The following is a 27,980-nucleotide window of genomic DNA, read 5'->3' on the forward strand; positions in this document are numbered from 1 at the left end:
TCACTGTGTACATACATTACATTACTGATCCTGAGTTACATCCTGTATTATACCCCAGAGCTGCGCTCACTATTCTGCTGGTGCAGTCACTGTGTACATACATTACATTACTGATCCTGAGTTACATCCTGTATTATACTCCAGAGCTGCACTCACTATTCTGCTGGTGCAGTCACTGTGTACATACATTACATTACTGATCCTGAGTTACATCCTGTATTATACCCCAGAGCTGCGCTCACTATTCTGCTGGTGCAGTCACTGTGTACATACATTACATTACTGATCCTGAGTTACATCCTGTATTATACCCCAGAGCTGCACTCACTATTCTGCTGGTGCAGTCACTGTGTACATACATTACATTACTGATCCTGAGTTACATCCTGTATTATACCCCAGAGCTGCACTCACTATTCTGCTGGTGCAGTCACTGTGTACATACATTACATTACTGATCCTGAGTTACCTCCTGTATTATAATCCAGAGCTGCACTCACTATTCTGCTGGTGCAGTCACTGTGTACATACATTACATTACTGATCCTGAGTTACATCCTGTATTATACCCCAGAGCTGCACTCACTATTCTGATGATGCAGTCACTGTATACATACATTACATTACTGATCCTGAGTTACCTCATGTATTATACTCCAGAGCTGCACTCACTATTCTGCTGGTGCAGTCACTGTGTACATACATTACATTACTGATCCTGAGTTACATCCTGTATTATACCCCAGAGCTGCACTCACTATTCTGCTGGTGCAGTCACTGTGTACATACATTACATTACTGATCCTGAGTTACCTCCTATATTATACTCCAGAGCTGCACTCACTATTCTGCTGGTGCAGTCACTGTGTACATACATTACATTACTGATCCTGAGTTACATCCTGTATTATACCCCAGAGTTGCAGTCATTATTCTGATGGTGCAGTCACTGTGTACATACATTACATCACTGATCCCGAGTTACCTCCTGTATTAAACTCCAGAGCTGCACTCACTATTCTGCTGGTGCAGTCACTGTGTACATACATTACATTACTGATCCTGAGTTACATCCTGTATTATACCCCAGAGCTGCGCTCACTATTCTGCTGGTGCAGTCACTGTGTACATACATTACATTACTGATCCTGAGTTACATCCTGTATTATACTCCAGAGCTGCACTCACTATTCTGCTGGTGCAGTCACTGTGTACATACATTACATTACTGATCCTGAGTTACATCCTGTATTATACCCCAGAGCTGCGCTCACTATTCTGCTGGTGCAGTCACTGTGTACATACATTACATTACTGATCCTGAGTTACATCCTGTATTATACTCCAGAGCTGCACTCACTATTCTGCTGGTGCAGTCACTGTGTACATACATTACATTACTGATCCTGAGTTACATCCTGTATTATACCCCAGAGCTGCGCTCACTATTCTGCTGGTGCAGTCACTGTGTACATACATTACATTACTGATCCTGAGTTACATCCTGTATTATACTCCAGAGCTGCACTCACTATTCTGCTGGTGCAGTCACTGTGTACATACATTACATTACTGATCCTGAGTTACATCCTGTATTATACCCCAGAGCTGCACTCACTATTCTGCTGGTGGTGTCACTGTGTACACACATTATATCACTGATCCTGAGTTACATCCTGTATTATACCCCAGAGCTGCACTCACTATTCTGCTGTGCTGTCAGTGGGGTGATGGTCGTGTCAGTATCTCATTATTTCTACATTTATGACTTTTAGATCCGGATTTGGAAATATTCTGGGAAGTGCAGAGATTCCGGCTTATTATACATTTTTCCGGGAAGTCGCCGGACCGGTTTCCTGTGAGGCCGGGATCTCCAGGATATGAGGAGACCAAAACCAGAAAAAACATCAGTGGGAATTATTTTGACATTTCTCTGCTGATTGATGTTGGAAGCCGTCAGTAAGCAGGGGGGCGATCACCAGAGCCAGCACAGGATGCTGGGAGATTTCAGGCTTGTAGCATTATGATTGCAGCTCTGCAGCATTGTACCAAGTGTGACTCCGAACATTTCACTGATCATCGTCCAATCATTGGGGGTAATGGATGTCTGGAGACATCTGTGCTTAAAACTACAACTCCCACAATGCCTTTCAGCTCCTTAGCGACCTCAGAGGCTGCGCGCAGTGCGTGGCGTCAGATTTCGGTTGCTAGGTGACTGGTTGCGGCCTAGCGGACTGTTTGGAAGCCTCGGGATGCTGCGGGACGCTGAGCCGGGGTTAGGGCCTCCTCGGCTCCGGTCCGTTAACAGCCGGCAGCAGGCGCAGGTCCTGTTCTGTAACCGCAGCTCCCGCACCGTGCAGCCAATCTGGGTGAACTTCCAGGGGGACCCGGAGCCGTACCCAGTCCTGCTCCCCGGCACCGGCCGCAGGATTCACACCTACCTGGGTACGTCAGCAGGTGGCCCCAGAGCCGGCCCATTCCCTGACAGCAAGCAGAGGTGAAGTGTCATGGCGGATCAGTGACTCCGTCTCTTCTGCCGCACAGGTCACATCTGGCTGTTTCGTGAACTAAACACGGACGTGGCGCTGACCGTGGACAAGAAGGAGATCTACATCCCCCCCGCCGATGTGAACGGCCAGCCGTCGATGGTGAACATCTGCCTGCCAGGTGACCGCCGCGAGTGTCTTTGCAGAATCACGCTCACTGCTGCGACCTACCGCCGCTCTCCCTCCGCCCCCCCCCCCCCCCCCCGTGCCTCGTGCCTCCGCCGCTCTCCCCCCCCCCCCCGTGACCCGTGCCGCCGCCGCTCTCCCCCCCGTGACCCGTGCCGCCGCCGCTCTCCCCCCCGTGACCCGTGCCGCCGCCGCTCTCCCCCCCCCCGTGACCCGTGCCGCCGCTCTCCCCCCCCGTGACCCGTGCCGCCGCCGCTCTCCCCCCCCGTGACCCGTGCCGCCGCCGCTCTCCCCCCCCCCCCGTGACCCGTGCCGCCGCCGCTCTCCCCCCCCCCCCCCCGTGACCCGTGCCGCCGCCGCTCTCCCCCCCCCGTGACCCGTGCCGCCGCCGCTCTCCCCCCCCCATGACCCATGCCGCCGCCGCTCTCTTCCCCGACCCGTGCCGCCGCCGCTCTCTTCCCCGACCCGTGCCGCCGCCGCTCTCTTCCCCGACCCGTGCCGCCGCCGCTCTCTTCCCCGACCCGTGCCGCCGCCGCTCTCTTCCCCGACCCGTGCCGCCGCTCTCTTCCCCCCGTGACCCGTGCCGCCGCCGCCGCTCTCTTCCCCCCCGTGCCGCCGCCGCCGCTCTCTTCCCCCCCGTGCCGCCGCCGCCGCTCTCTTCCCCCCCGTGCCGCCGCCGCCGCTCTCTTCCCCCCCGTGCCGCCGCCGCCGCTCTCTTCCCCCCCGTGCCGCCGCCGCCGCTCTCTTCCCCCCCGTGCCGCCGCCGCCGCTCTCTTCCCCCCCGTGCCGCCGCCGCCGCTCTCTTCCCCCCCGTGCCGCCGCCGCCGCTCTCTTCCCCCCCGTGCCGCCGCCGCTCTCTTCCCCCCCGTGACCCGTGCCACCGCCGCTCTCTTCCCCGACCCGTGCCGCCGCCGCTCTCTTCCCCGACCCGTGCCGCCGCCGCTCTCTTTTCCCCCGTGACCCGTGCCGCCGCTCTCTTCCCCCCGTGACCCGTGCCGCCGCCGCTCTCTTCCCCCCGTGACCCGTGCCGCCGCCGCTCTCTTCCCCCCGTGACCCGTGCCGCCGCCGCTCTCTTCCCCCCGTGCCGCCGCCGCTCTCTTCCCCCCGTGACCCGTGCCGCCGCCGCTCTCTTCCCCCAGTGACCCGTGCCGCCGCCGCTCTCTTCCCCCAGTGACCCGTGCCGCCGCCGCCGCTCTCTTCCTCCCGTGCCGCCGCCGCCGCTCTCTTCCCCCCCGTGACCCGTGCCGCCGCCGCTCTCTTCCCCCCGTGACCCGTGCCGCCGCCGCTCTCTTCCCCCCCGTGACCCGTGCCGCCACCGCTCTCTTCCCCGACCTGTGCCGCCGCCGCTCTCTTCCCCGACCTGTGCCGCCGCCGCTCTCTTCCCCGACCCGTGCCGCCGCCGCTCTCTTCCCCGACCCGTGCCGCCGCCGCTCTCTTCCCCGACCCGTGCCGCCGCCGCTCTCTTCCCCGACCCGTGCCGCCGCCGCTCTCTTCCCCGACCCGTGCCGCCGCCGCTCTCTTTCCCCCCGTGCCGCCGCCGCTCTCTTTTCCCCCGTGACCCGTGCCGCCGCCGCTCTCTTCCCCCCGTGACCCATGCCGCCGCCGCTCTCTTCCCCCCGTGACCCGTGCCGCCGCCGCTCTCTTTTCCCCCGTGACCCGTGCCGCCGCCGCTCTCTTTTCCCCCGTGACCCGTGCCGCCGCCGCTCTCTTTTCCCCCGTGACCCGTGCCGCCGCCGCTCTCTTCCCCGACCCGTGCCGCCGCCGCTCTCTTCCCCGACCCGTGCCGCCGCCGCTCTCTTCCCCGACCCGTGCCGCCGCCGCTCTCTTCCCCGACCCGTGCCGCCGCCGCTCTCTTCCCCGACCCGTGCCGCCGCCGCTCTCTTCCCCGACCCGTGCCGCCGCCGCTCTCTTTCCCCCCGTGCCGCCGCCGCTCTCTTTTCCCCCGTGACCCGTGCCGCCGCCGCTCTCTTCCCCCCGTGACCCGTGCCGCCGCCGCTCTCTTCCCCCCGTGACCCGTGCCGCCGCCGCTCTCTTTTCCCCCGTGACCCGTGCCGCCGCCGCTCTCTTTTCCCCCGTGACCCGTGCCGCCGCCGCTCTCTTTTCCCCCGTGACCCGTGCTGCCGCCGCTCTCTTCCCCCCCGTGCCGCCGCCGCTCTCTTCCCCGACCCGTGCCGCCGCCGCTCTCTTCCCCGACCCGTGCCGCCGCCGCTCTCTTTCCCCCCGTGCCGCCGCCGCTCTCTTTTCCCCCGTGACCCGTGCCGCCGCCGCTCTCTTCCCCCCGTGACCCATGCCGCCGCCGCTCTCTTCCCCCCGTGACCCGTGCCGCCGCCGCTCTCTTTTCCCCCGTGACCCGTGCCGCCGCCGCTCTCTTTTCCCCCGTGACCCGTGCCGCCGCCGCTCTCTTTTCCCCCGTGACCCGTGCCGCCGCCGCTCTCTTCCCCGACCCGTGCCGCCGCCGCTCTCTTCCCCGACCCGTGCCGCCGCCGCTCTCTTCCCCGACCCGTGCCGCCGCCGCTCTCTTCCCCGACCCGTGCCGCCGCCGCTCTCTTCCCCGACCCGTGCCGCCGCCGCTCTCTTCCCCGACCCGTGCCGCCGCCGCTCTCTTTCCCCCCGTGCCGCCGCCGCTCTCTTTTCCCCCGTGACCCGTGCCGCCGCCGCTCTCTTCCCCCCGTGACCCATGCCGCCGCCGCTCTCTTCCCCCCGTGACCCGTGCCGCCGCCGCTCTCTTTTCCCCCGTGACCCGTGCCGCCGCCGCTCTCTTTTCCCCCGTGACCCGTGCCGCCGCCGCTCTCTTTTCCCCCGTGACCCGTGCCGCCGCCGCTCTCTTCCCCCCCGTGCCGCCGCCGCTCTCTTCCCCGACCCGTGCCGCCGCCGCTCTCTTCCCCGACCCGTGCCGCCGCCGCTCTCTTCCCCGACCCGTGCCGCCGCCGCTCTCTTTTCCCCCGTGACCCGTGCCGCCGCCGCTCTCTTTTCCCCCGTGACCCGTGCCGCCGCCGCTCTCTTTTCCCCCGTGACCCGTGCCGCCGCCGCTCTCTTTTCCCCCGTGACCCGTGCCGCCGCCGCTCTCTTTTCCCCCGTGACCCGTGCCGCCGCCGCTCTCTTTTCCCCCGTGACCCGTGCCGCCGCCGCTCTCTTTTCCCCCGTGACCCGTGCCGCCGCCGCTCTCTTTTCCCCCGTGACCCGTGCCGCCGCCGCTCTCTTTTCCCCCGTGACCCGTGCCGCCGCCGCTCTCTTTTCCCCCGTGACCCGTGCCGCCGCCGCTCTCTTTTCCCCCGTGACCCGTGCCGCCGCCGCTCTCTTTTCCCCCGTGACCCGTGCCGCCGCCGCTCTCTTTTCCCCCGTGACCCGTGCCGCCGCCGCTCTCTTTTCCCCCGTGACCCGTGCCGCCGCCGCTCTCTTTTCCCCCGTGACCCGTGCCGCCGCCGCTCTCTTTTCCCCCGTGACCCGTGCCGCCGCCGCTCTCTTCCCCCCCCCCCGTGCCGCCGCCGCTCTCTTCCCCCCCCCCCGTGCCGCCGCCGCTCTCTTCCCCCCCCCCCGTGCCGCCGCCGCTCTCTTCCCCCCCCCCGTGCCGCCGCCGCTCTCTTCCCCCCCCGTGCCGCCGCCGCTCTCTTCCCCCCCCGTGCCGCCGCCGCTCTCTTCCCCCCCCGTGCCGCCGCCGCTCTCTTCCCCCCCCGTGCCGCCGCCGCTCTCTTCCCCCCCCGTGCCGCCGCCGCTCTCTTCCCCCCCGTGCCGCCGCCGCTCTCTTCCCCGTGACCCGTGCCGCCGCCGCTCTCTTCCCCGTGACCCGTGCCGCCGCCGCTCTCTCCCCCGTGACCCGCGCTGTCAACGCTCTCTCCCGCCGCCCTTTTCTCCTCCGTCACCCACCGCCCTTTTCTCCTCCGTCACCCGCCACTCTCTCCCCTGTGACTTGTTGACATTGTGTCTGTGGCCGCTGGCAGGTCTGCTGCGCCTCTTATTCTGATTTGATAGGACCGGTGCACACCATCTGTCAATACCCAGAACGTGGCCGACCACGTGACCTCAGCAGCGCAACTCACCTTCTAGTGTAAAGATTAGGATAACTAGTTTCAAAGGGTTTTTCCACTTAGAACAGTGGTTCCCGAATGTTTCCTCAGCACAGAGCATCTGCTGATATAGACATCATGAGCTGCAGAGTTCATGACATCACTGCTGCAGCCAAAACACAGAGACTAAAGCAGCAGCAGGGAGGAGGTGCTGGACCCCATGAGGATGATTTTTCTAAGGGTTTGTGCACAGAGTGTATGTAATCTGAGAGGAGTATGATGTAGAGGCAGAGACCCTGATTCTGTCTATTATTATTAGTTATTTCTATAGCACCATTGGTTCCATAGTGCTGTACATGAGAAGGGGTTACATACAAATTACAGATATCACTTACTGTAAACAAACTAACAATGACAGACTGATACAGAGGGGAGAGAGGACCCTTCCCTTTCGGGCTTACATGCTACAGGATGGTGGGGAAGGAGACAGTAGGTTGGTGGGTTGCAGCAGTTTCGGTGTTGGTTGAGGTGAGATCACCGGTAGTGGTGAGAGAGAAGGAGGTAGCGGGGATCATTGCAGGCTGTAGGCTTTCCTGAAGAGATGAGTTTTCAGGTTCCGTCTGAAGGATCCAAATGTGGTTGATAGTCGGACTTGTAGGGGCAAAGAATTCCAGAGAATAGGGGCTATTTGGGAGAAGTCTTGGAGGCGGTTGGGTGAGGAGCGTATAAGTGTGGAGGAGAGAAGGAGGTCTTGGGAGGACCGGAGATTACGTGAGGGAAGGTATCGGGAGATTAGTTCAGTGACATATGGGGGAGACAGGTTGTAGATGGCCTTGTAGGTCAGTATTAGTAATTTGAACTGGATACGCTGAGGGAATGGGAGCCAGTGAGGAGATTTGAGGAGGAGTAGCGAGGAGAGAGATGAATTAGTCGGGCGGCAGAGTTAAGGATGCACTGGAGAGGTGCGAGGGTGTTAGCAGGGAGACCACAGAAAAGGATGTTGAAGTAGTCGAGGCGGGAGATGATGAGGGCATGCACAAGCATTTTAGTAGACTGAGGGTTGAGGAAAGGACGGAATCTGGAAATATTTTTGAGCTGGAGGCGACAGGAGGTAGAAAGAGCTTGGATGTGCGGTTTGAAGGACAGGGCAGAGTCAAAGGTTACTCCGAGGCAGTGGACTTCTGGTACTGGGGAAAGTGTGATGTCATTAATTGTTATAGCTAGGTCGGGTAAGGAAGATCTGTGAGATGGAGGAAAGATGATGAGTTCAGATTTGTCCACATTGAGCTGGAGGAAGCGAGAGGAGAAGAAGGAGGATATGGCTGATAGACACTCTGGGATTCTGGACAGCAGAGAGGTGACGTCTGGGCCAGAGAGGTACTGTAGATCTGAGTGTCATCAGCATAAAGGTGGTACTGGAATCCGTGGGACTTTGAGTTTCCCCAGACCAAGTGTATAGGTTGAGAAGAGTAGGGGTCCTAAAACAGAGCCTTGGGGGACTCCAACAGAGAGAGGGTGGGATGAGGAGGTAGTGTGGGAGTGGGAGACGCTGATTGTGCAGTTGGAAAGGTATGAGGAGATCCAGGATAGGGCAAGGCCTTTGATGCCAAAGGAGGAGAGGATCTGTAGTAGGAGGCAGTGGTCAACCGTGTCGAATGCAGTGGACAGGTCTAGAAGCAGGAGTATAGAGTATTGTCCATTTGATTTGGCTGTAAGTAGGTCGTTGGTAATTTTGGTCAGGGCTGTCTCAGTGGAGTGATGGGGGCGGAAACCAGATTGTAGATTGTCAAAGACCAAGTTAGATGATAGGTGGGAGGAAAGCTCAGCGTGAACGTGCCGCTCCAGGAGTTTGTAAGCAAATGGAAGCAATGATATTGGGCGATAGCTGGACATAGTGGTTGGGTCGAAGGTTGGCTTTTTAAGGATAGGCGTGATTGTGGCATGCTTGAAAGCAGAAGGGAAGGTACCGGACGTTAGTGACAGGTTGAAGAGGTGGGATAGGGATGGGATAAGTGTGGTGGTGAGGTTGGAGAGGAGGTGGGATGGGGTCGAGTGCACAGGTTGTGAGGTGCGATTTGGAGAAGAGACGATTAAGCTCCCCTTCAGTGATGTTGGACAGTGAGGTTATGGGGTTTGGGCATTGGTCTGGTATACAAAGGGGTTGTGGTGGTTGAGTGATGAAGACTTGCCTTGTTTGGTCAATCTTATTTTTGCAGTGTGTGGCAAAGTCCTCGGCAGAGATGAGGGAGGTTGGAGGAGGCAGTGGTGGGCGGAGGAGGGAGTTAAAAGTTTTGAATAACTGTTTTGGGTTGTAAGATAGGGAAGATACGAGGGTTGTGAAGTAGGCCTGTTTAGCAGAGGTGAGGGCAGATTTGAAAGCGAGTGTTGCCTGTTTGAATGTGGTGAAGTCATCTTGCGAATTTGTTTTCTTCCAACGCCGCTCTGCAATCCTGGACACTTGCCGGAGCTTTTTAGTGGGGTTGTTGTCCCAGGGTTGTCTGTTGATAAGTCGCATTCTGCCATGAACGAGAAGGGCAACCGTGTCAATAGCTGATGCGAGAGTGGCATTGTAGAAAGCAGTGGCACCGTCTGTGTCATGGAGTGAGGATATGGATGCCAGTGGTAGAATAGAGTCAGAGAGCGCGTGGGTGTCTGGGTGTGCTTGTTGCTGGACCTGAGTGCCAGGTGGGGAGGACAGGGATGAGAAAGTGAGTAGATGGTGGTCAGATAGAAGGAGAGGGGAGGTGGTGAAGTTAGAAAGAGAGCAGAGACGGGTGAAGACCAGGTCTAATGTGTGGGTGGCTGAGGAGGAGCACTGAGTAAGTCCAAAGGATGAAGTAAGGGACAGGAGTTTGGAGGCTGCTGACTGAAGGGTATCAGTGGGGATGTTGAAGTCACCTATTATGATAGTGGGGATGTCAGTTGAAAGAAAGTGAAGAAGCCAGGTAGAGAATTGGTCAATGAAGGCAGTGGTCGGGCCTGGAGCTCGTTATATGATGGCCACTTGGAGGTTGGAGGGAGAGTAGATGCGGACAGAGTGGACTTCAAAAGAGGGGAGGATTAGGGAGGGAAGAGGTGGGATTGGGTTGAAGGTGCAGTTGGAAGAAAGGAGAAGACCCACTCCTCCACCGTGTCTGTTGCCAGGGTGAGGAGTGTGGGTAAAGTGGAGGCCGCCGTATCACAGCGCAGCAGGGGAGTCAATGTCACTTATTAGGCTGTGGGTTGCTGTGTCAGTACATTCAGTGTCTCATCAGCAGGAGATTCTCACTATAGGACAAGATCTCTCTTTCCCCCTAGTCACTGCTCTGTGTAACCCTGCCCCCCCCCCCCCCAAGAATTGGCAGGTTTCTGCCTATGCACAGTACACAGTTTCTTTTATTATTTCTATTTGTGGACTGCAGACTTCTTCCAGCCGATCAGAAAACCAAAGTGTCTTTTATTATGCCGCCCTTATCCCGGTCGTTGCAGTTGGATGTCCGCTGTGTATGGCAGCCGGCACTTGGTACGTCCATTGATGAGAAGGGCTTCTCCAGGCTTATGATATTGATGACCTCTCCTTAGAATAGCTCCTTAGACTGGTGCGGGCTGCGGACCCTCACCAATCAGTATCAGAAGCCTTGACAACCCCTTTAAGGAGAAGTAGAAAATAACTAAAACAAGGTGACACTTCTAACGTATCATCATCACATTATGGGGGTTCAGAACCCCCCATAAGGACCGGCTTGTGTTTCTCTCTTACAGTCTTCACATTGAAGGATCGCTGCCTTCAGGTGATCAGGAATCTGGTGAAGCCGGAAGATTACAGAAAGCTGGAAATCGTGACCTCCCTGTACGACGATCTGGAGAATCGACCCAACATCCAGAAGGATCTTCAGCGCCTGGCCATCCGCTTGTGGAATCAGATGCACACAGAAGACTCGTAATCCGGTTTATGCAAACGGACGAGGGGGTCGAGGGGACGATTATTGTAGATTCTTCCATCTCCACTTCTCTGGCGTAGAGTAAGACTGATTCCTCGGCGGCGGATGTTCAGGCTGCACCCGCCGTACGGATGGACACGTGTCGCCTGTAACATAAAGCAGTAAAATACCTCCCAACGAGTTCAGAAAAAGAGACTGACGTTTGTAAAACTTGTATATAGTTGATGACCAATTGCACTGTCCCAATATTGTTATCGCAGTCCACAATGAAAATCCTCTGCAGCGGCAAACTGCAAGTTCTCAGAGGACTGGAGCCCTGTGTGTTTTCCCGGTGCTGTTATTCCCTGTTATCAGCCATGTCAGACTGCAGGTTATCGGACTCTAGCACTGATAAATAGGATTTATTCCTCTCTTATCAACCGTTGCGTTCTGTTCTTCAGCATGATGAGTGACAGGAGAAGTGTAGATTAGCACGATTACTTCTTGTCACGTATCTCCGGTGCTCCGCCGACCATCGCATCAGGGTGTTGGGGGAGGGAAGGATTGGGCATGTTGTATTCTGAGCCCCATCCTTTTAGCTTGTGATGATAAGCAGCTGCCAGAGGAGTCTGTAGGAGACAGGGATATATGGCAGCTGCTTACTTCCCTCTCCCTATTGAAAACACAAGAATGCTCCGTCGAGCTGAGCATGCACGAATATGGGGGGTGGTCTGGAGATATAGCTATTGGGCGATGGCTGTTATTAAAGTATTAACTCTACGTATGTGCACCGGATTATTGGAAGAGCCGTAGTACAAGCAGCGCTCTGACACTGGTCCGTATGCACTGAGGCATTAGAAAAACTGTGCATCAAGAATTTTTGGGAAAAAAAAAATCAAATGGCTGCATTACAAGAAACTGAGATCATTTAGCGTTTTGCACAGATTCCCGCGAGGTCCTTCTGCAATAGAGGTGAACGTTCCAGTCCCAGGGGCCGCGCGCCATTTACCAGTCCTCTGCATCTTGGTGCAGCAATACCGCAGCGTCACGTTATCTCACATCTGTAAATCTCTGTAACCCGGGACTTTTTCACTGCCAGTCGCATGTATCGTGTGCCACTTGTACAAATCTTATACACGGAGATGTAGATTTTTATCCAGTCTGTGAGCCACAGCGTTATTTTATCTATATTGTTTTCAATAAAATGGATTCTGTCATCCCTTATAAAGTGACCGAGTCTGAATAGGGCAGAAAATGGTTATAACTGTGTCCTAATTAAAGGGAAGGTTTCCTTTAAGGCTAAGGTCACCCAGGTCAAATGTGAAGCAAATTCTCCAGATATAAAATCAGCATTGGAGATGATATTTCAGCAAAACCCGTCCGTGTCCCGGAGAAAACCTGCAGATGTAACAATGAAACTGGTGAATTCTGGACATTTCCAGCAAAATCTGCCCGGCTTGTGCTACTACGGATTCTGCAGAGAACATGTCCCCAACGAGTGCGGATTATTGCAACGATGTCTGCAGCTGATAATTCACCCCAGTCCGTGCACAGACCCATTGACGAAGATGGGAAGAACCCTTTACGCTCATCTAACAGTTTATTTAAGATGGAAAATCTTTTTTTAAGGCCAAAGAAAAATTTCCCTGCCCCCATATCCATTCAGCACTTTGTTTCTAGGGTAGAAGTCATGGCTGTCATTACAGGTCGTACCGGAGTGCTCACCCAGCTTTCTATGAGTCCTGAGGAGCAGCACAGAGGATGTCAGCACCCAGCTTAACCATATTCCGGAAGGAGACATGTAGCAGATTTGCTGTTCAGGATCCTGGGAAAGCCGGGTTATTGCTGTGCCTCAATTCTTTAGTGTGTTGAACATCTCTGCTTGCTGAGATTGGGGATATTCTCCATCGCCTCCCCCCCCCAAAGGCTTAAAACACCGCCAACACATGTCACAGCTGAGTGTTTGCCACACTTGTAGCCTGTCTTAAAGGGGTTGTCTGTTAAAAAGTTGCTTGTTCTAAAATATGAAACTAAGTCTTAATCACCTGCTGTCGCCCTCCTGGCCGGAGCTTTGGCCGCTCTATGATCTGCTCTGGCCCTGGAAGCGATGGCGTCCCCATACGGACAGCCAGGTGACCGCTGCCGTTTGTGATGGGCTGCAGCGATCCGGTGACTTGAGCTGGACGTTTTTCTGATGACGTGGAGTTCAAGTCGCCTGACCGCTGCAGCCAATCACTAGAACGATGTGTCATCGCCTCGTAGACTACAGAGCAGGCTGCGTTGGATCCAGGAGCGGTGACAGCGGCCGAGGATGACTTATTTTGGTATTTTTACTAATTCTACCCGCCGGGTAACAAGCAGCTTTTCCCCCTTTAATTGTTCATCATGTAAACTGAACGATACATTGTAGCAAACAATCAGAAGGCAGAGTTGTGCTGTGAGGTGTTTTGCTCACAGAGGATTGCCCGGCCGGATACAAATGTAACAATTTGTAATGTTTTTAGTTTTTTTGTTTTTTTTTGATCTACTGGATTTAAACAAGAATGTTCACAGCAAGCGGAGATGTGGGAAATAATCAGGAATTGAAGCCCAGCCTAATTGAACTTTTTGTCCCATAGTGATTGGTTATTTACATGGGACTGCATCTCCAGGAGTATTGCGCACCTGTGCAGTCACAGATCGCCCCCTCGTGCCCGCACCGGAGGTTTTGCTGCACTTCCTGCTCTTCTGGTTGTATAGCATTTTCGGGCCTCTTCCCTCTCCTTCCCCCACACAACTCGCTACGAGGAAGTTCTGGGCGTCTGACGATTTTCTGTTTTGCAGTAGATGACGTCTGCGCCAACAGGTGACTAACAGGAAGGAACGAGGGGATCCCTGCGTGATTTGGGGTTGTCCCCCATAGTGACGCCCCCCCCGGTACATAAAGCAGAACTCCGGCTCCCGGGGCCAGACACGGCCATTGCTCACTGGGATTTGCCCTGACTGATTCTGCAAGCGGCCGGATATTAGGAAACCCTGCAGCTTTTGATTCCTGAACCTCTGAGGCACGTCCGGGAGCGGCAGCACCAAGTAAGTAACGAGACGCCGTGTGTAAAATCTGTAACGGGTGATTCTCATCCCTGGGGATCTGTGAGGACGCTCCATGGGCGACGTTCACACTCACGTTTGTTCTTCTATTCTTTCTATTACTTTTTATGGGATTTTGTGTTCATACCAGGAGTTCTTCTTTTTTTTTTTTTTCTTTCTTCTTTTTCCCTAAAGCTGAGAGTTTGTTCTCTCAGTCTGGACTGGGATTGTAAGATCCCGGGGGATTTTGACAGATACAATTGTAGCAAAACCTCAGCTGTGAGAAGTCTTAGGTCTGTTTTAGCCTTTCACAGTAAACAGAAATGTTCCCAATCACTGACGGAAAAAAACTAAAAAAAAAAAAAAATCCGTCCACAAAGTGTATTGGAACGTTAGGAAACTTTCCATCATGAAAGGATTAAACTTTATTACAAAAATGGAAATTCCCTTTAATACATTGATGCCCGGTGTCCGTCTTGTCAGTCTCGGCGTCGTGCGTAAGTCATGACACTATTATTTCTGCAGGTAACACGGGAGAAAAGACAAATATGGCGCAGTCACTGAATGGCGGCAGTTCATCCCCCCTGATCATTGACGTCCCACCCAGAGTTCTGGACGACTTCTGCCGCTGTGTTGACAGCTTGAATGACTGGGAGTGGATGCGGTTTGGTAAGAAAGATTCATTCTCTGCTGTTACATATAGCGGATATAATTCACATGTAATGTATGGAGTGCACCAGCAGAATAGTGAGTGCAGCTCTGAAGTATAATACAGGATGTAACTCAGGATCAGTAATGTATATACACAGTGACTGCACCAGCAGAATAGTGAGTGCAGCTCTGAAGTATAATACAGGATGTAACTCAGGATCAGTAATGTAATGTATGTACACAGTGACTGCACCAGCAGAATAGTGAGTGCAGCTCTGGAGTATAATACAGGAGGTAACTCAGGATCAGTAATGTATATACACAGTGACTGCACCAGCAGAATAGTGAGTGCAGCTCTGGAGTATAATACAGGATGTAACTCAGGATCAGTAATGTATATACACAGTGACTGCACCAGCAGAATAGTGAGTGCAGCTCTGGAGTATAATACAGGATGTAACTCAGGATCAGTAATGTAATGTATGTACACAGTGACTGCACCAGCAGAATAGTGAGTGCAGCTCTGGAGTATAATACAGGATGTAACTCAGGATCAGTAGAGAATGAGTAAGGTAATGTACCATATATCATAAAAGTGTGTATATGGTGAGTATATTCTGCATGCTCGAATAATATGTTGGAGTGTCCACGCTTACATGTCTCACGACCGCAGCACATGTGGGTGAGGAGAATCTGACATGTTATTCGAGCACCCGAGCATGGTTTGATAAAACATTATCCGAGCACATTCTCTCGTCACTAGTGACCACACAAAATATAGACACTTTGGGCATAATTTGGCCATTTTCCTTTAGGGGTGTACTCATTTTTGTTGCCAGTGGTGTAGGCATTAAAGGCTGTGATGAGGTATTCACACTGTTATACGAGCCGTACTCCGACCACTGTACATTGTATCACAGTCAGATCTGCAGTGTTGACCCAAGAACAAATATAATAAAATATCTACAGAATGTCAGGGGTGTACTCACTTTAGTGACCTTCTGTAATTGCACAGTGATTCTCGGGGCCGGTCACAGATCTGATTGTCAGGCTCAGTGTCAGTCTCTGTGACGTTTCGGTGATAATTTGTGGTTTCCGTTGTGATTAATGAGCCGCTGATCTCAACATCAATGTGTAAATCTCATTCAGCTTTGATCATAGCGGAAGGGCGTCCTGACAGCGGCCCCTGCACTTCCTCCACTGTGGCCCCGCCGCGGCTTGTGGGGTGATCTATTACAGGGGCTGCACCGTGGTGGCGGGACAAGCGGGGGCCGCATACTGCGAGCCCCATAATACTAGTGACAGACACAGCGGAATATGGACATGTGACAAGTTCTGCAGATTTGTATCATCCTTCGTTTCAATGTGTCACCGTGCATCAGAGCCTGGGAACCTGTAATGACCTATTCATCGCACAGCTGAGGGTTTGTTACAGTTGTGTCCAGTCCAGACAATCCTCTGTGAGATAAATATCTTGTTCTCCAGACTGATACATTGTAACAAAACAGGAGAGGGACTTGTGATGTGGAGGATGCAATTGTGATAAACCTTCAGCTGTGACAAGTTTTCAGCACAGAAGGATAAATCTACATAATAAAGTAAATAAAATAATAATAGTAATAATAAAACTTAACCCTTGGTTATTGTGTAATATCCTACGTATTTATACCTCCATGTCCTCTGGCAGTGAATGGGAGAAGGTTTTTACCCTGTGTATAGACATAATTCCATTCATTGACAGCAAGCGGAGACCTGTAAAATGTCTATTTTTTATTTTTTCTTCTTCAGCATCACATGTTGTGAACGACCAGACAACCATCCAGCGTTTCTACATGAGGCGGCGGTGGGGCGACTATGTGACCGGGGAGCTTCTCTGGAGCTGGGGGCAGAAGCTGGCCACCGTCCACGACCTGGAGCTCATCCTGCAGAAGCTGGAGCTCTACCGGGCATTAGAAATTCTCCAGCAGTGTAAGAGTTACTCTCTGTTGTGTCCAGTGGCAGCGCAAAGCCCCCGGGGTGTCACCCAGACCTCCATTGCCCCCCCGGGATGGCATATCAACCTGCACTGGCTCCATCTCTTGTACTGCACTGCTGCCCGTGTTCGTGTCAGTCTTTACTGCGGCTCCGGCATTATATTCCTGAGCCTGACCCATGTCCTGCAGCGTTCGGACTGTGCAGAGGGTGTGAGGAGCCGATTACTAATGTGATTTATTGCATAGACCCCTGTAGTTCGGCGATGTCCCCCGTGACTTGTGAGAGGAAAGGAGCTGCACAAACCTCTGAAGAAGCAGAAAGGAACTGCAGGAACTGCAACAGTGATACAAAAATGGTGTCAGGTAAAGACTGCAGGACGGTATAACACGGGCTGTGAGGAGGGAAGACAGGGAGGGAATCACTGTGTCATCCTCTGTGTTCTAGAACCCAAAGTACCACCACTCCCATCACCACCGCAACCCCCATCAGAGCTGCTGAGGTCCCTGGGGACAGACTCCTATTCAGACCCGGTGTCCAGCACAGATCAGGTATGTGAGATACTGGTATAACCTGGGCATCTCCTGTATATAATTATATATGTACAGCCGGTATAACCTGGGCATCTCCTGTATATAATTATATATGTACAGCTGGTATAATCTGGCACCTCCTGTATATAATGATATATGTACAGCTGATATAACCAGAGCATCTATTGTATATAATTATATGTACAGCTGGTATAACCTGGGCATCTCCTGTATGTACATGTACCTCTGGTATAACCTAGGTCTCTCCTTTGTATACCTGTACATGTGCCTCCGGTATAACCTTGGCTTCACTTGTGTATACCTGTACATGTGCCTCCGGTATAACCTGGGCATCTCCTGTGTATACCTATACATGTACCTCCGGTATAAACTGGGCTTCTCCGGGATGTGTCCCTGTATGTGGTGATGTGGACCATGTAGCTGTACAGTAACGCTCTCCTCCGCCCGGAAGGGATTGAGTTCTCCACAGCAGGAGATCAGCCTGTCCCTGAACACCACGTGTCAGCCCTGGACGAGGCGGCAGCTGGAGGAAGCTACGGACGGGTTCAGTGTGAACAGGAGGCTACACAGCGGACCGTTTGCTGATGTCTTTGTAGGATGCAGGGGAGACAATGTTTATGCTGTGAAGAGGCTGAAGGAGGTAATGCGTCATTCCAGGGGTCTGCTCCAGGGGGCTTTATATCCCTGGCAGGTGTCGGGTTGTGACCAGGTCATGTCTGCACTTTCTTTAGGGGCAGTCGGACAGAACGAAAATCTTCTATGAAAAAGAGGCTGAGATCGGTTTTCGGTAAGAGAGGACCCCTCTGTCCCACCGCTTTCTATATCTGAAGCTTCATCTTGGCGGAAGGAAGAGTTCTGCAACTTCTGAGACACTTTGTGCTGCAATTTATTATTATTGTCGACATCTCTGCGAGACGTGTAAAATGCTGCACACGGGCAGCTGTAGCGCTGACCAATGCTGAGGTGTGAATACGCGTCTATATGTGATGCCGCAGGGGTTGGGGAAACGTCCAGTTATCTGCGTAACAGCAGTTCATTTCTTTGTGGGATACAGACCAGAGTACCAGGGTCCGCTGAGCGGTCTCTATAGCCGTGGCGTCTCTGGCCGCCCCATAGAGCCAGGCATCCAGTATTCAATATCTCATTAATATTGCTCACAGCTGAGGATTTGTTACAGTTGTATCCAGCCTGGACAATCCTCTGAGCTGAGCAGCCTGTTCTCAAGATTGATACATTGTAACAAACTGTCAGGAGAGAGATTTGTGCTGCTGATGGGTTTATCTCTCAGATGATTGTCCAGAATGGATGCAATTGTAACAAACCCTCAGCTGTGCAAAGTTAATTTACCCCATTAGTGTAATTGTGAGCTCTGCAGCTTTTCTGTCTCGTGTCTTGTACAGATGTCATCATCCCAATCTCCTGAAGTTGCTCGGCTTCTGTGTGGAGAGCGGACAGCATTGTCTCATCTACCGTCTCATGAATGAGGGATCTCTGGATGTCGCCTTACACAAAGTGAGTCTCCTCAAGGAAGAAGTAACCCTCCTCTCCTCTATGGACGCTTAAAGACTTACTTTTCTATAGGTGACATGTAACAGTCAGGTATATAGGTACATACATAAATACATATACATTCATATACCCCACATCTACGTCAGGCGGATGTGATCAGAGCACAGTCCACCTCTCCTGTAGCCGATGATTATACCATAGGTCAGTGATGGCGAACCTTTCTGAGACCGAGTGCCCAAACTGCAACCTAAAACCCAGTTTGTGGCGAAGTGCCAAATGCCTCATCATGATGCCCTTCATGTAGAAATATGCCCCATCATGATCCCCTTCATGCAGAAATATGCCCCATCATGATTCCCTTCATGCAGAAATATGCCCCATCATGATTCCCTTCATGCAGAAATATGCCCCATCATGATCCCCTTCATGCAGAAATATGCCCCATCATGATTCCCTTCATGCAGAAATATGCCCCATCATGATCCCCTTCATGCAGAAATATGCCCCATCATGATCCCCTTCATGCAGAAATATGCCCCATCATGATCCCCTTCATGCAGAAATATGCCCCATCATGATCCCCTTCATGTAGAAATATGTCTCATCCTGATCCCTTTCATGTAGAAATTGCCCATTCCACCACCTCCATCATTAGCCCTCTCCCCATCTCTGGCCCTCTCCACACACACACACTTACCTCTCCACGCGCCGGCAGCTTCCTTCCTCTCACTTCCTCTCGCACATTGAGCGGCGCGGCTGGATGACATCATCATGCAGCTCCGCGGCCTCGCTGCTCAATGTGTGTGAGGAAGCTGCAGCTCCGAACATTGAGGCGAGGGCGCGTGCCATCACTGCCATAGGTGATGGCAGCTCTGCCAGTGTCTGTGCAATCCCTGCATCTTTCATCTGTTCTCTTCCCCCCAGTCCATGGAGTTACTGCCCGCTTCCTAGACTTTCCACTACAGGGTCATGTCCCTTTTCCAAAATGTTGCTTCCTAAAATTTTCAACATCTGGAGGCCTGGAAATATCTAAACAAGAATGTTTCCCATATAAATACATGTTCCATTGTTTCACTTTTCACTACTAATATAAAAACTTTCATTATATACATGTTATATCATGTACTAGCTGAAGAGCCCGGCGCTGCCCGGGCATAGTAACTAACTGTGGTTAGTTATAACAAATTATAATTATCCTCCATCCCATAGTCCCGTGCCCATATACCCATCATACATATTCGCCATCCCATAGTCGAGTGCCCATATACCCATCGCACATCCTTCATCCCATAGTCCCGTGCTCATATACCCATCATACATATCCTCTATCCCATAGTCCAGTGCCCATATACCCATCATACATATCCGCCATCCCATAGTCCCGTGCCCATATACCCATCATACATCCTCCATCCCATAGTCCCATGCCCATATACATATCCGCCATCCCACAGTCCCGTGCCCATTTAACCGTCATACATATCCTCCATCCCATAGTCCAGTTCCCATATACCCGTCATACATATCCTCCATCCCATAGTCAACCATTATGACATCATAATGAGCTGCGGCAGGGCTTGCAACCTATGATGACATCAGCGTCGCCATGGCAACCATTGTGACATAACGAGCAGCGGGGCTTGATACGCACACACTGCTTCCCCAGTATGCAAATAGGGGCATTATGACATCACAATGAGGGGCGGGGCTTGACTCGCACACACTTTTTCCCCCAGTATGTAGACAGGGGCAAAATTGTTTGGTGAATTGGAACATGCGGGGTTAAAATTTCGCCTCACAACATAGCTTAGTACGCTCTCGGGGTCCAGACGTGCGACACTGCCAAATTTTGTGGCTGTAGCTGCGACGGTGCGGATGCCTATCCCGGACACACACACACACACTTTGAGCTTATAGTTATACCAAATTATAATTATACTCCATCCCATAGTCCCGTGCCCATATACCCAACATACCTATCCTCCATCCCATAGTTGAGTGCCCTTATAACCATCATACATATCCGCCATCCCATAGTCCAGTGCCCATATACCCATCATACATATCCTCCAATCCCATAGTCTCGTGCCCATATACCCATCATACATATCCTCCATCCCATAGTCCAGTGCCCATATACCCATCACACATCCTCCATCCCATAGTCAACCATTATGACATCATAATGAGCGGCGGGGCTTGCAACCTATGATGACATCAGCATCGCCATGGCAACCATTATGACATCATAATGAGGGGCGGGGCTTGATACACACACACACTTTTTCCCCATTATGTAGATAGGGGCAAAATTGTTTGCTGAATTGGAACGCACGGGGTTAAAATTTCGCTTCACGACATAGCCTAGGACGCTCTCGGGGTCCAGACGTGTGACTGTGCCAAATTTTGTGGCTGTAGCTGCGACGGTGCGGATGCCAATCCCGGACATACACATACTTGAGCTTTATATATTAGATTATACTCCAGAGCTGCACTCACTGTTCTGCTGGTGAAGTCACTGTGTACCTACATTGCATTACTGATCCTGAGTTACATCATGTATTATACTCCAGAGCTGCACTCACTATTCTGTGGGTACAGTCACTGTGTACATACATTACTGATCCTGAGTTACATCCTGTATTATACCCCAGAGCTGCACTCACTATTCTGCTGGTGCAGTCACTGTGTACATACATTACATTACTGATCCTAAGTTACATCCTGTATTATACTCCAGAGCTGCACTCACTATTCTGCTGGTGCAGTCACTGTGTACATACATTACATTACTGATCCTGAGTTACCTCCTGTATTATTCTCCAGAGCTGCACTCACTATTCTGCTGAGAATCTTCTGTGTATTTTTCAGGCTGGATCTGTCCTGGGCTGGGAGCGGCGGCTGGCTGTCGCTGTAGGTCTGTTACATGGTGTCGGTCACTTGCATAGTGCTGGGATTTTTCATGGAAACATTAAGAGGTGAGACATTTGGGGGACATACATTGAGCCCTTTAAGACATAATTGCTCAAAAATGTTGCAACTTTTGGAGTTGTTTTCGAGTTCCAACAACCTAATATAACACACATACACTGGTGCCGGTGTGGTTCTTTCCCCGCCGTGCGGGCGGTGGTGTCTCTGTATCAGGTCAGCGGACTTTGGCCGCCGGTGCCGCTCGGTCTTCTCACTTCTCTACCTGCAGGATATCGCCGTGCTCACATCCGCCTCTGATGGTGGAGGTTTCCACATTTTCACTTCTTACATCCTGCGCCTCCATTATTGCTTCCTCATTTATGGTTCCTTTATGATTAACCGTTTCATGGTCAGTGTTATTGGAATCATGAGGGAAATCCCTGTACATATCAGACCACACCATTTCCCAAACTGCAAACTTCCCAAGCCCCCTCCAATTAGCATTAGACTGTGTTCACATGAGCCGTACTACAGGTGTCTCCGGTGTCCCACACACTCCTATAACAATGGGGTCCTCCATGATTTTCGGCTTTGTGTTCGCCCCTATTTTTCCCATCATATTTTATGATATAATATTAACATATTCCAACAGTTTATTAGTGGGGTCTGATCTCTGGAACCCCCAGAAAATAATGCTGGTGGCGCTGATTGAGTGCAGCACCTTCTTGATGTTTCCTTTGTAAATGAATGGGACCGACTCCAAATTCCACCGGTGACTATGACGCCGCTGCGCCGAATAAGCTTTAAAACAGAATTGATGTACTGCAGCTCCTTCATTCTCGGGCACTGCCACCATTAACTCTGTAAACTGCTGGGAGTTGTAGTTCCACTAATGAGGAGGGGTCATCTGCTGTGCGCTGATACATTCCTAGTTAACCCCTTGTTCTCTACATTAGTTCTAACGTCTTCCTGGATGAGGATTTCACTGCTTGCTTAGGCCACGCTGGGACGCGATTCTCTCCTGATCGATCGGCAAATTACACTAATGTGAAGACCCAGGAGCTGCAAAGGTTCCAGCCTTACCTGCCCGACATCTACCTGCGGAGCGGTCAGCTCACCGCACAGACGGACATCTTCTCCTGCGGTATAGTAAGTGCCGATGCTATCAGAAGCGGCCCCTGCTTTATGGCACAGGGGTCCTCCAGTGGGTGGCGGAGGAGGTGAGGGAATAAAAAGTCCTGCAGCCTTCCAATGTGCCTGGGGGCAGAGACTGGAGTCCAAAAAAAGGAAAAATAGTAGTAGATCCAACATTTCAATAAAATATAAAACTTGTTTTCATTTTGTTACACCATATCTCAAAAATGGCGCAATCATCAGAGGAAACATCCCAGAGAAGAATACGATCAAGGTTGATGCATTTGGAAGTAAAATCTCTTTACTCCTAACCTATGATACAATGAGATCTTGGGGGTTTAAGGATCTGACAAGTGACTGCACCTCTACAGTCACACATGATGACCGGCCTCATTAATAAGAAACAATCCTCGTTATCCAAAAGACAGAACAATCCATCATAACAGAATCATTAGACCCTCCTAGTGTCTTATTCTGCATCCTGACTCGTGAAGGAGATGAAATCCGTCCATTTATTAAAACCCTGAGGAGACTAAGTATTTAGCTGGTTTTGACAAATATCGACATCCTGGATATACATATGTGCAAGTGTCCCCACGATGGGACATAGCAATAGGGATAAAGAGGGTTGCAAACTGCCACAGTAATATGATCCTACAAAAATTCTGGAGTGTGATACCCCATAATATCAACGAGAGCAAAGAAATCAGAAAAATATAAAAGAAAAACAAGATTTTATTATTACAATTAAATAGCATAATCTGAACAGACAATACATATCTGATGAGTAGAGGTGAATGACCCCAGCAGGCACTCCCCATGGGTAAGCACTATTTGCGGTACTTTACATCCATGTAGGTACGTTCTCGGTTGGACTGTGTGCATAGTTAGACGGGAGCATTATATGGGACCCCATGACATAAGAAACTGCTTTTTGCTGCTATAATTTCACTTATAAGGAGGCGCACACACATTTTTTGGCCCCAGTGCTCACCACCCACATTGCCACATATTTGAAAGGACACAGTGGGTCATTCAGTCCATCTAAAATTAAATTACCGATTCTATGGAGTGCCATGTCACACTGCCGGGGTCATTCACCTCTACTCATCAGATATGTATTGTCTATTCATATTATGCTATTTAATTGTAATAATAAAATGTTGTTTTTAAATATTTTTCTGATGTCTTTGCTCTCATTGATATTATGGGGCATCACACTCCTGAATATTTGTAGGATCAAAGTATTTAGCCGGGAATCCAGAAGGTAAGAACCCCCCCCCTCAATGTTCTCCCCTCTGACTGATCAATTAACCTTTCCACACATAATAAAGGTACTGTCACACTTAGCGATGCACCAGCGATCCCAACCAGCGACATAGCCGCGGTCGGGGGTCGCTACTTACCTGTCAGACGAGGCGATCCTGACGTCCTCCCGCCCGCGTCCACGTGTCGCTGGTCTCCACAGCAGGAAGCTGACGACGTGAAACGGTCCAGGATGTTCTCGCGTGATCAGCGATAACCAGCGGGGGAGCGGTCGGAGGTAAGTATCAGACATAGCGATATCGCTTAGTGTGACAGGCCCTTTACAGGACACAAAGATGATCAGAGAAACTTTCAGTTTGTTTAATGTTCTCCCCTCTGACTGAACAATTAACCTTTCGACACATTAAACAAACTGAAATTTTCTCTGATCATCTTTGTGTTCTGTAAGAAACTGTCTGGAAACATTGTCAGGGTAATGGCCTCAGGGTTACTGAGCCTCTTCATTGATTCTTTGGTGCCAATATTTTACATCACACCAAGCACTGGATACAATGCACCAAAACTCACAGCTACAGTGGATGAATTGTTTAATTGAATGTTTTTTTTCTATGTGATGAAGTGATCCCATTCCATTGTTTGAGAAATGCAAATCTTGTAAATACATTACACAATGAGGCGGAAGGTGTGAGGTCGACTCTTTTATTATGCGATTCTCTTGAGAAACAAAAGAGTCCTGAAAGGATTAGGAATTATTTATTTTAGAACTTGCAACAATTCCCTAACATTTGCTTGAGTTGACCATCACTATACACCATAGGGAAATATTTAGTAATGAATAAGACTCTTGTAACTATGATAAAAAAGGAAAGAAAATTAATTTAATCACATGAGATAAAGCAGCTAATGAAACAATTCATCAACTGAAGCAGCAAGATCTGGTGTATTGTATCCAGTGCTTGGAGTAATGTGAAGGATATCGGCTGCACCACTGTAAATTGAGACAATCAATACTTGAGGGTTTTTTACCCAAGTTCAGTGGCTCCGGTGGGGCTTACGTCTGGACCCCTGCAAAACGGGATTTGGACATATGCACCAACTATAACGGTGCAGACAGAGTCCACGTGCGTCCTGAAGGGAGGCCGACTCCCATCGTAGTAGACTATGGTTATGGTTTTGACTAGATGAAAATAAAAAGTTTTATACATTTTATTAAAGTGTTGGATCAAGTGCTATTTCCGGTTTGCTTTTGTTGTGGAGTTTGGATCTTTGAACTCTGGATAGGTGAGCTGATTACACCACTTTCTGCAGAGTCCAAATTACCAAGTTGTATGGGATAGAATAACGCCAAATATAATAAAAGGGAGAATGATGGACGGTACTAAAGTCATGACATAAAATCTGCTGTGAGACGACGTCTGCTAATCAGGAATTTTTTATTTCATACAATGTGTTTTTATGATTTTTTTTTTTTTTTCTTTTAGGTTTTAGCAGAACTCCTGACCGGACTGAAGCCCACCGACAAGGACCGAGACCCTTCGTATCTGGTACGAACAGCCACACGCAGTTTTGCATTAATTCTGTCCTTTTGGAGCCATCTAGTTACTCGCCCTCTGTCCCCTCCAGAAAGTTCTTATCCTGATGGAAGTGGAGCGGGTGAAATTAAAAGCGGAGTCCAATTGTCCCGGATCAGAATCTGTGGACCTGCTCTGCGCAAAAGAGATCAGCCAAAAACACACGGATGGAAGACTTGAGCGTTTGGGAAGAAGTTCTGCGACACATTGGGCTTCTGCCATCTGCCTGTGTCTGAACAAGAAGAGAACTTTATTATCAGAGGTAACGTTATAATAGTATCCTGTACATTATAGTGTGTTACTCCGTCTCAGGTTCTGTTTGTGAAGATCTGGTGGTGCAGGGAGTGCTGCGAAAAAATATACAAATTAGATTCCGTCCAGAAGGAAGACATTTGTCTCTATAGAGCTAAAGCTAACTGTGCCCATTGATTTTTCATTAAAAGGTTTTTATCTGCTATAGAGCCATCTGTCTACCTGCTTGCTGACCGTTTCCAATACCACTATACAATCTAATTTACTTTTTTATTCCCTAGATCATCTTTAACCTTTATATTTTCTTCTATTCCACAACAGGTCATAGCAATGATGGAGAAGGCTCAGGAGATGTTCACGGCCTGTGCGAAGGAAGCACAGGAGGACAAGATGTCCAGTGTGAATGTTCCCGAGGAGAGTGATGAGTCCTTGTCTATAGATTACACCCATGGAGAAGCGGTGGAGCTGCCCAACTGTTCCCCCAAAGCTGTCACCTCCATGAGGAGCAAATCCATGCCGCCATATCGCCCAGCACAAAATGATGTGTTCAAGAGGAGCCCGTGTGAACTGGACGAGTCTGGAAGCTTCGACTTGTATCCTGATGACAGTTGGTCCCGGAGCGAGCCGTCGTCTGCACCGACCACAACGTCGTCTGCGGGACATCAGGACAAATCGTGGACCCCAGAAAGGAACATACCCCAAAAATTGGCAAATTCACCAACAGGTAAACTGAAAGTATGTAAGTATATTATCCTCCACCATCTGTACAGGGGGCACAATGCAGTCGGGGTAGCGTCCTCCTGGAATCACCAAACCCAGACTCCTCCATCAGGCGCAGATAGAGAAGTGCGATCCGTCACTGCCCAGAACACGTCTCCTCCAGAGTCCATTGGTGGCAGCTTTACACCAATCTCCGTCCAACGCACTGCATTGTGCTTGGTGATACATGGCTGCATGCAGCTGCTCAGCCATTGAAACCCATGCGATGAAGCACCAGCAAACTGTGTATAACAAGTCTCCATGACGTCCGCCATATTTTATAGCATGTGTGTCACTGATCTTTCTTATTTTCTTCTCATTTACTAGAAAGCAATGAGCCGTCATGGGGAATTGAAGTGAATGAAGCCAAGCTGAAGATGATGGAGGAGATTGGGCTGTACGAAGACGAGAAGGTGGACAGCTACATTCTTTTTCACTCAGCCTGAGTTCACTATGTATTACACCAGCGATGGCCATTATAGGACTGAGCATACACCATTATCACTACTACCTTCTGGGTACCGACTTCATATACCTCTGCAGAGACTACCTCAAAGTCTGCCGTGTTCTGGCCCACCATAGTGGGGTACTTGTCCTACCCACATCGCACAAGTATAATAAAGCATCATGGCCCTGTGTCATAGATGTAATGGAAAAGAATTCATAAACTGTGTCTTGGTGGACGTGTCACCCTCATATTATTGACGGAAGCAAGGCTTCATCATGAATTGATGGAAACAAGAGCTAACACTCAAAAACACTCCACTATTCAGCTAGGACCCCTGCTGTGGGATTATCTGATAAATGGCAGACACTGTGTATACAAGAGGCGGAGGGGTGACACTTTTAACTTTTCCTGTTTTCCAAGGGAATTATATCAGACACGCTGGCGCTGAAGTCCAGTTTTGAATATTTCTTTTCTTTATGATATTTGTATATTCTATAAATATGGGAGACATACATTTGGTGTTGTGATAAAGTGTCGAATGTATTTACCTACATCACTGGACGGTCTGCACATCAGTCACAAGTTAATATTGGACAGATGCAAAACAATTTACATGCCTTGTTTCCTATCTATGGAAAGCTGACATCATGATAGGAAATATGGCGGTAATATGTCCTGCCTGGGACCACCAGGGGTGAAGATATCCTGAAAATTGTGGATCACATAATTTTTTGGGACCCTAGCCACATCCCATAGACCAGCCCCTATAGGAGCCCACCAATGGGAGGCATGTGGGCGGGACTTTTACCTGATAAATACAGACTGTGAATGGCAGTCACTGTCAGTCTTGGAGGATCGAGTTCCCTGTAGATCTTTACCATTTTCAGACGAAAACTTCCCGCCATAAAGACCAGAGCCGTTCCTGAGACCACAGGTCAGTACTTACCTTCTGTTATCTCTTGGTATTTCATGTGATTGTATATACCGCACTGTTTGTCCCCTTTGTGACATCTTTTGTGTGCTGATGGCAATTTTGGTAGCTTACAAGCAATGAAAGGTCTTGTCGTTCCGTGTTACTGCCTCATTTTTTTCCCCTTAATTTGTAACGTTTTTTAATGATTGTAATTATTATTGAATTTACATAATGTTTGTAATTATCGGTTTTATACATTGTGTAAAATAAAGAGAAATGTGTAGTCCATGGTATCATCCATGTCACCTCAGAGCCATAGGGGGAGTGTATGGGAACCAATTATAGGGGTTGTCTAGTCATCCCGCGGAGCGATCGCTAAGGGCACCAATTCTGTGCACCAT

General features: G+C 50.8%; 3 protein-coding genes across 3 annotated transcripts in view; all 3 read left to right on the forward strand.

Annotated features, from left to right (window-relative positions):
* Window positions 1–1,819: 1,819 nt before the first annotated feature.
* Window positions 1,820–11,803, forward strand: VHL (von Hippel-Lindau tumor suppressor). Its single transcript, XM_073574949.1, has 3 exons — window positions 1,820–2,445; window positions 2,545–2,667; window positions 10,418–11,803. Exons 1-3 carry the CDS (start codon window positions 2,253–2,255, stop codon window positions 10,597–10,599), a joined length of 498 nt encoding a protein of 165 aa, XP_073431050.1. The 5' UTR covers window positions 1,820–2,252; the 3' UTR covers window positions 10,600–11,803.
* A 148-nt stretch (window positions 11,804–11,951) lies between these two features.
* On the forward strand, window positions 11,952–27,875 carry IRAK2 (interleukin 1 receptor associated kinase 2). Its single transcript, XM_073574942.1, has 14 exons — window positions 11,952–13,644; window positions 14,167–14,310; window positions 16,081–16,260; window positions 16,512–16,628; window positions 16,711–16,814; window positions 17,269–17,457; window positions 17,549–17,604; window positions 18,218–18,329; window positions 21,198–21,304; window positions 22,193–22,385; window positions 25,118–25,180; window positions 25,260–25,469; window positions 25,781–26,183; window positions 26,546–27,875. Exons 2-14 carry the CDS (start codon window positions 14,190–14,192, stop codon window positions 26,662–26,664), a joined length of 1,974 nt encoding a protein of 657 aa, XP_073431043.1. The 5' UTR covers window positions 11,952–13,644; window positions 14,167–14,189; the 3' UTR covers window positions 26,665–27,875.
* The window catches only part of LOC141088779 (interleukin-1 receptor-associated kinase-like 2), a 45,325-nt gene continuing 44,807 nt past the window's right edge, over window positions 27,463–27,980 (forward strand). Inside the window, exon 1 of the mRNA XM_073574943.1 lies at window positions 27,463–27,600. The gene's annotated coding sequence lies outside the window, so the exon portion shown is untranslated. The remainder of the gene's footprint in view (window positions 27,601–27,980) is intronic.

This window comes from Dendrobates tinctorius, unplaced genomic scaffold (genome assembly GCF_039654945.1).
Source record: "Dendrobates tinctorius isolate UK_male_01 unplaced genomic scaffold, ASM3965494v1 ptg000041l, whole genome shotgun sequence".
Lineage (NCBI taxonomy): Eukaryota > Metazoa > Chordata > Amphibia > Anura > Dendrobatidae > Dendrobates > Dendrobates tinctorius.

Bases quoted from the DNA above. Each gene is read 5' to 3' on its own strand.
- VHL (XM_073574949.1), top strand. From the start codon at position 2,253: ATGCTGCGGGACGCTGAGCCGGGGTTAGGGCCTCCTCGGCTCCGGTCC. The intron at 2,446-2,544 runs GTACGTCAGCAG...TCTGCCGCACAG, and splicing joins CAGGATTCACACCTACCTGG to GTCACATCTGGCTGTTTCGT. The intron at 2,668-10,417 runs GTGACCGCCGCG...TCTCTCTTACAG, and splicing joins GGTGAACATCTGCCTGCCAG to TCTTCACATTGAAGGATCGC.
- IRAK2 (XM_073574942.1), top strand. From the start codon at position 14,190: ATGGCGCAGTCACTGAATGGCGGCAGTTCATCCCCCCTGATCATTGAC. The intron at 16,261-16,511 runs GTAAGAGTTACT...TTTATTGCATAG, and splicing joins ATTAGAAATTCTCCAGCAGT to ACCCCTGTAGTTCGGCGATG. The intron at 18,330-21,197 runs GTGAGTCTCCTC...TGTATTTTTCAG, and splicing joins TGGATGTCGCCTTACACAAA to GCTGGATCTGTCCTGGGCTG.